The sequence below is a fragment of the Raphanus sativus genome, chromosome 2 (assembly GCF_000801105.2).
Source record: "Raphanus sativus cultivar WK10039 chromosome 2, ASM80110v3, whole genome shotgun sequence".
Taxonomy (NCBI): domain Eukaryota; kingdom Viridiplantae; phylum Streptophyta; class Magnoliopsida; order Brassicales; family Brassicaceae; genus Raphanus; species Raphanus sativus.
The window spans coordinates 3,342,211-3,350,798 of NC_079512.1; the positions used below are offsets into that span (position 1 = coordinate 3,342,211).

Sequence of the window (8,588 nt, forward strand, 5' to 3'; positions counted from 1 at the left end):
AATTAGCATATAGAATATTACTCTTTTATTCTTATGATTTTTTATTCTTCAAGTTGTTATGTAGTTTTCATTAATTATTTTTGATAAATTGATGTCAACGTGTTTGGATTAAAAACAAATTATTAATTTAAAAATAATTTATGGTCAAAAAATAAGAGCATAAAATGTGGAGAAATTAATAAAAGTTTATAGTTACGCTGATGTCAGTTAAAAAGTGTTTATAAAGACTATATGTCACTCTTTTGAACGAAATAACAAGTTTACTTATATATTCTTGAAAAAGCATGGAGCTGTTTAACATACATAAAACGGTAATGAGTTTACCTATTTGAGCTTTACATGATATCATACAAACAATATATACAATAGAAACAAGTCCTGGTGATGTGGTATGCCTTGTGGGATAATCTTCAATCAGTGGCGTATGTTTTTTTTGTTTCGAGCCTCTGAACTCAGAGATTCGCACTCTTCTTTGCTCGGCCAGCATGCGGTATGCCTTCCTGGCTGTGCTTACGTTGTTCATTGAGCTTCGAAATAAATATTTTGGCAATGGCTTTTATCTTTTCTTTCTGTTGTGGTTTCGAGCCTCTGCATTCCTTACCCTCTTTGGGTCTGCCTTGTGCTTTAAGCTTTGGTAGTTTAACACAATCTACTTCTTGTCTTGCCTGGACCCTCTGGATTTCACATTCCCATTCCTTTTGAGTTTTGTCACGTAGAAAAGAGCCAAGTAATTTAAGGCCCAAAGGAAGACAGCCGGTTAGTTCGACTGCAAGGACCGAGAGCTGCTCGAAATTTGCTGGAGGATACTGCTTCTGGAAAGCGCATTCACTGAAGAGCTCAAGAGCTTCGTCGTATTTTAGACAGTCCATTTCGTAGACATGTTCAACTCCACGTGATAAGAGCAAACTCTTGTCTTCTGTGGTTACTATAACTCTACTTCCTGGACAGAGACGATTCACACCCTCCATGACCTTCTCTAATTCCTCGATCCCTATGTCATCAACTATGATAAGAGTTTGGTTGTGGCCAATCTTTGTCCTTTTGCTATCGCCAGAGCCGAAGTTGCAACGCAGTGTCTCAGTTGCTTTTCGCTTAAGACTTTCTGGAGAAAGTAGCTCTTCCTGTGCAGAAAGGTCGTGGCCTTGATCATGCAAGTTCCTCGAGGTTTCAAGAGAATAATGATTCTGGTGACAAGCTGCGGATAATTTCTGGTCGATATAATCTTCTCTACTTGATTTGCTAATCCCAGCTCCTGAACTTTCATCTTCGAAAAAACACGGATCTTCGAAAGCCAAAGATAGTTTCTTGTAAAGATGCCTTGCAATAGTCGTTTTGCCAATTCCTGCCACACCTGTAATACCAATCACACGAACTTCGCTAGTAGATTTTAACTTCAATATTTCATATATTGAGTCTGTTTGGCGATCCATTGCGATGAGGCTGTTGGATTTCCCAGATATAGAGACTCGTCGACTCCAAGAAGTCATCCTACTAGTAGACTCGCACGCTTTACCCCGAAGCAACTCCTTGTGGGGACGAGATTCTGACAACAAACCAGAAACGTGACGTGTAATATCTCGAACCAGCTTCGCCTCATCCTCCCTGTCAATGATTGAGTTCCATGAGTAACGCCATTATTTATGCTTGCATAAATAGCATGTTTATTTTATTCTTATCATCTAATTGATTTTATTCATCCCAAACCAAAGGGTCAAACTAGAGAAAAAGAAATACCATCACCATTTACAAATTGAAAATGATTTGTATCAAAATGAGTGATAGTTCAGTTATAAATTTCTCTAGTTTGACCCTTTGGTTTGGGAAAATAAAAATGATGGTATTTTTTTCTCTCTAGTTTGACCCTTTGGTTTGTAAAGAAATTGAAATGATTTGTATCAAAATGAGTGATAGTTTAATTATAAATTTCTATATCTGGAGAACAACCAATACCATAACCATTTACAAATGATTTTTTGATTAAATAAGACTGATGATTGTTGCATGATTTTTAGATTTTAGTTTTTGGTTTTTTGTTTTTAGATTTTGGTTTTAGTTTTTGGTTTTTCCTTTTTTTCTGTAGATTTTGGTTTCTTAAAAAAGCTTGAATGGTAATTTTAGATTTTTTTTAAACTAAAATATTTTATAAATATAAAATATTTTTTCTCAAAACCATTAAAAATGTTTTTATTATCACTAAAATAAATAAATTAAAAGTGTATTAAAAATTATAAAATAAAAACTAATAGCTATATTTTAAATAACTTTAATTTTGTATCTCCAGAACAATACCAATTAATAGCTAATGTGTTATAACAAAATAACAAAAAAAAAATAGTTATATTTTTAAAATATGGTAAAAAGTTAATAAAATTTTTGCAATTAAAATATCACATAACTAAATCTTCAAGTACATTTATTCCTGTTAAATTAAAAATCATGTTTTATAAAAAAATAAGAAATTAAATTTGTAAAGATGGTAAGTATACATAAAATTATGTGATTCAAATATTTTAACATATAAAGTATTGAGTATTTGTATTCCATACACACAAAATCCACCTTATTTGCACTCCATACACAATATTTCCCCCCCCCCCCCCCCCACCAATTTTCCTCACCCCATCTTTACCATTTCCCTCCTCCCCATTCTATGGTATCCCACTTATTTTAGGGTATTGAGCTAATTTGCTCTAAAGCAATAGCTAGAATTTAATAAAAATGAAATTACTATTTAATAACTACTATACATTTATAACTAACTGTTATAATAAAATTTATTAAAACTGTTAGTTATAGTATAGAATAATAATAAAACTAATTTAGCTATAAAAAACTCCAATAATCTACTATATTAATTTAGGGTCCTAAAATTTATCTACCATTTATAAGTTGTTATTTAAATTTGGACCTTCTCTAAAATAGTAGGTGTTTGGCTATTTAATCTGTTTGGTTTCTTGAATATATCAACATAACTAACAACTTAATTTAAACCAACAGAAATACACATTATAAATGGTTTAACTAATGGACTTTGGAAAATTATTAAAATTGTGTTGCTTTGCAAATAAAAAGCCATACGATTATGAAAACCAATTTACATTAGGCCTTATAAATATTGGGTTTTAACCAACTAACATTTTATTTGAAACTAAAAATAAAAGACTATATAATATATCCACAAACAATATTATAATAAAAATACATTATTTTTTTGTGGAATTAAAGTTTATTTGATTTTTTTCGTTTTCTCAGTAACAATTAAAAGCATTGTCTAAATATTTACCTATAAATTTTGAATCTCACACATATTAACGTTTATATACAGTATAAACTCTTTGAATTAATACTCTATAAATTAATATACACTAATTTTTTATAAATATTATAATTTTATAGTTCCAACATTGAATTTTTGGTTCAATTATTATATTGATAAATTAATAACTTCTATAAATTAAAATTTTTATAGTTTTGTTGTAGTCCCAACATTATTAATCTATAGAGGTTTCACTGTACAAGTTTTAATTTAAAAATGTGTATATTTTATAACCAAAACAATATTATTCAAAAACTATATATATAAAAAACACTATTGTTTTATATAATTTGTATATTCTAATCTCAGTAACAATTAGAAAGGTTTGTTTAAATAATTTCCGCCCTTGAAAAGGGCGGGTCAGTATCTAGTTTAATTTTTAAGAAGATTGTTATTGTGGAACTGGAAACTACATGAATATAATCATCAACCGTTTGTCATTCTGATTAATTTATAATTTTATTTTGAATTTATTTTATTTTAATACTTTATTGCACAGTTTAGTTGATAATATGATGGTGAAACAACCGTGTAGGATTTGAAAAAGGAGATAAATATGGGATAAATATAAAATGATAAATTAAAAATTTGAAAAAATAAATAAATTGAATTATCGTTGGGAAAAATCTAAGAAAACACAGCTTCTTGTTTTTGTGTAGAATTAGATAATTATTTAAAAAAACTAGTTTTCTTAAGTTTTAAGAAATCATTTTTTTTCCAAATCTTGATTGGTAAAAAAGTGGTTTTTCAAAAACAAAATCCAAAAACTGAAAACAATTGAATTGTTAATTAAAGAACGCAGACTTAGAGGTTGATTGTTTCCAGTTTTTGGAATAGTTTTTAGATTTTGTTTTTTCAAAAACCACATTTTACCCAATCAAGATTTTTGATAAATGGTTTCCCTAAAATTCAGGGAAACTAGTTTTTAAAATAACTGTATATTTCTGAGTAAAAACCAAAATCTAACTTTTTATAGTTTTTTGCTTAGAACGTGTTACTCTTATTACAAATAAAAAATCATTTATCCACTAAAAACTGCTGTAGGGTATTTAAAATATACGTACAAATAGATAATGCTTATGATCCAACACTGAGCACATACGTTAGGCAATTTCTAGCTCTTTTTTTCGGAACATACATCTAAAAATAAACTGATGTAAATACAAATAATTCAGATTAATTTTTAAAATTATTAATAATAGAAATTTATTTATTTTTTATTTGAAGTTAGTCATTAAAATTTATTAATAACTTTTTACTTTATTTAGAGAAATCATACTTTTTTTTCTTTTACTATTTGATACCTATATGTTATATTTTGTATTCTTTTGGTTTTACTTAATATGAAGTAGGACTTGAACTAGTATTTTATTTTACTATTTCACACTTATAAAATATATTTCCTATAGACGTTAAATATATATATATATATATTCTATTTTTTTAATTTTACTTAGTATTAAATAAGATTAGGAATATTTCCCTTTTATAAACTTTACTAAGTATATATTTTCAAAATTTTCTATATGAGATTAACTATAGTTTTATCTTTTATTTTCATTTTTTAAAATATTTTTATCTGTGTTTTATATAATAGTGTTTTATATTTTACTTTTGCAGAATTAATATTTTACTATTAATAATTGTTTTTATTTGATTAATTTTAAAATCAAAAACCAAAAACTGAAAACCAAAATCTAAAACAATCATTCATGTTTTTCAAAAATCTGAAATCTACTGCAAAATCAAAAACCAGAAACTAAAAACTAAAATCTAAAAACCAAAAACCAAAATCCAAAAACTAAAAACTAAAATCTAAAAACCAATGAAACAATCATCACCTTAATAATAACCGCGTAAACACATCAACACAAAAACTTTAAGCAAAAAAAAATCACAGAAAAAAAATCAGGACGTACGAAGAAGATTTAGAAGAAAAATTTGGTTTGGTGTCGGTTAATTTGGTCAAGCACGCTTCCCACTTCTTCATGGTCTCCAAATTCTCTGATTGACCATGCCTCCTTACATCCTCCCCGAAACTGCCTTTCAGATATTGGACATCCGATATATCCACCTCGTAGTAGACCGGAACCATCATCGATTTTGCCTTCATAATCTCCACCAGCTCGTTTAAACACCAGGAAGAGGAGGCATAGTTCTCAGATAACACAACCACTGCTACTTTAGACTCCGAGATAGCATGAAGGACCTTGGCTGGAACATGCTTCCTTGTCTCCGTCCTCTCCGTCTCTTCGTCGTCTATAAAACATTTTATGCTTTGTCGAGCAAGCGCATGCCTCAGATGGCTTAGAAATCCCCCACGAACTTCTCCTCCGAAATTTATGAACACATCCACTTTTGCGTTGGATGATATCGAAGATGTATACATGATAACTGGAGGACTGTGGTTATAATTTTTCTTTTCTCTCTACGAAATTGCTTAAGATTCAAGAAAATTTGAGGATAACTTGAGAAACGATTGAGGGTACCTTTGTATGGTGATTAAAATTTGATATCGCTTATTGACAAAGTTCATATCCCTTTCTTTTTTTTTCTGTAACAAAGTTGATGTGAAATCACCTTAACCACTAAAGGCTTCTATATCCGAGTTTGAATCCTAGACTATGCAATTTATTGCAGATAAATCCAGGTTTTATGTCCCGAAGATAGCGGTTTATTAAACAATTATGCAGATTACGGAATAAAGATTTATAAGAGATCTACAACATGGTGCAAGTTAATCTCGTCAGGTTTGGATCTTCATAGGATGACTCAGGTAATGCAATTAGGCGTAAATCTCATAAGGCATGTAGTATTGTCGATTGTCGAATCGTCTACGTAATCTTTTTCATATCATAATTGTAATATCATAATGAATCAGCGTTAAAAAAAAATTGTTATCCCTTTCAGTCAAAAAAAAACAAAAGATGATATCATTGATGACGTAGTTTGTAATATCATTTTTTGATATGTGTTTTGTGTCAATATTATTTTAATATTAAATACAATATTCTATTATAAAGATTTAAATTTTATTGTATTTAAAATATTACAATTTTTAATTGCTTCTATATTTTATTTTTAAAACTATTTCTAGTCAAATATTATAATTATAAATTAAATAAAATTTGAACTAAATATTAAATAGTGACTTTTATAGAAGTTATGGCATGAACCAATTTTACTTAGTGTATTGAAGATAAAATTAGTTGATAGTTATTTTAGTAGATGTGGAGAATGTGTAAAATTATAATCAATTATTCAAGATTATATTGTGATGAAAAGTAACTACAAAATCTTAGATTTGACTATAAAACAAGATTTTTCTTTTTCTTATACAACCGAAACTTGAATATAAAATTTTAACAAAAATAATCAAGTGGAAGATATAGAGACATATACATGATTTTTTTCTTTAATTACAAGTAGGAAGTTTATTTATGCTATCTATATCACTCATTTACTAGAAATAAGTTTGAAATGATCAAATACAAATATATCTAATCTATTAATCTAGGGATTATCTACTATTTGAAGTTCTCATTTAAATTTTGGACTCTTTCATAGTTGTTGCTAGAATATATCATGCCTGCTATACAATGCAACTTACCAACTTAAATTAAACCAAATCTTAACCAACATAGATTAGTTAAACCTAATCAGTAACACTTTTATAATATTTTGGTTAATTTCTTAATATAATTAGATCATATAAAACTGAACCACTCTTAAATCAACGAGTTTCATATCATTTCAGACATAAGAGAAAAAATATTCGACTCATTTACAACGTAAACATACAAATACCGTGTATACTTATGCTCATTGATCTTCCAAAAACCAAATAATGTGGCATAGACCAACATAGGCTCATGTTCGTATCACTAACTTTACTTCCATATATTTACTCTTCATCTACATCATATCACAATATACACAGTTATGCAAGAACATGATTTTTTTTTGTTCAAACAACCAATAATGGTGGCATATGGTCAGTAGATTTTTTAAATATGTTTTTTTATATATTACATTTTACGAGACTATGTGTATAAGTTTTTTTTTTTTAAAAAAGGCATAACAATGTGTATAAGTTAAAAGGTAAAAGGTGTGACAAGGCAAATTATTATACTAAAAATGAAAGAAGATTAAATACAAACTAATAACAAGTACAACACAAATTATAACACTATTAAATTCTATATATATTTTATAAAATATTATATATATGTCTAATATGTATATATATATATATATATAAATGTTACACAAAATATATATAATATTATATACACATATTATATATACCATATATTATTAATTGAAATTTGACAAATCAATTTCCGCCCTTTAGGGCGGGTCCTAATCTAGTTTCCTGTTAAAGTAAAGTGGGTTTCAAATACATTGTGGCTACTAGGTCTGGGCACAGATCGGATATCCGGATTTTTTAAGGTATTTGTGATTTGCTTCGTATGTCACGAATATCTAATCTTTCAATTTTTTTTGCTTCAGAAAAATAAGGATACTCGATCCGAAAAATAAATAGATATTTGCGGATATTTACGAATATTTACGGATATCTTATATGTTTTGATTAATACAAATAATCTAAAAATTGATAGAAATTTATTTTGTAAAATATTATTTTTGCATGATATATAAGATACAAATTTAAAAGAAGAAATGAATCTACATATTTTGTAGAAAATTTAAACTTAGTTAACAATTATAATAGCACAAAACTTAAGAAAAAATTTGAATTGTCATAATTTTTTTCTTTTCCTTGTATGTGATAGTTTTATATCAGCAATAATATGAATATAATCTGTCAAATCTTATGTTAGAATAATAATTATATAGTTTATACTTTTAAAACTTTAAATATAATCAATATATACATATATTTATATATTGTCATATGAGATATTCGCTTCCAAAATTTTTAATATTTATGATTTTCTTTGATGTGAAAGGATATGGATTTTTAGTATTTGATTTACTTCGAAAGTTTACTAATATTTTGAATTTTCGAATCAAAACAAATAACAAAATGAATCAAATATAACTGATAAAATGCCCAGCCCTAGAGGTAAGAGCCATTTTTGACTGGGCCCAGTACTAAATTATTATTAGAAACCACTGTTCATAATTGTAATTGTCTGGGGTCAATTGCAGGGCCGGTTCTGAGCCATGCATAGTGAAACATTTGCTATAGGCCCCCAAACTTTTTGGAAAAAATTATATATATTTAAGCCTCCAAAAATATTTTTAG

The 8,588-nt window shown here is 27.7% G+C and overlaps 1 protein-coding gene across 1 annotated transcript; it reads right to left on the bottom strand.

Annotated features, from left to right (window-relative positions):
* Window positions 1-240: 240 nt before the first annotated feature.
* On the bottom strand, window positions 241-5,881 carry LOC108843099 (disease resistance protein CHS1). The gene is made up of 2 exons (XM_018616193.2): window positions 5,236-5,881; window positions 241-1,602 (listed from the first exon to the last, which is right to left on the bottom strand). The coding sequence occupies exons 1-2, from the start codon at window positions 5,703-5,705 to the stop codon at window positions 453-455; spliced, it is 1,620 nt and encodes a 539-aa protein (XP_018471695.1). The 5' UTR covers window positions 5,706-5,881; the 3' UTR covers window positions 241-452.
* Between the last annotated feature and the right edge of the window lie 2,707 nt (window positions 5,882-8,588).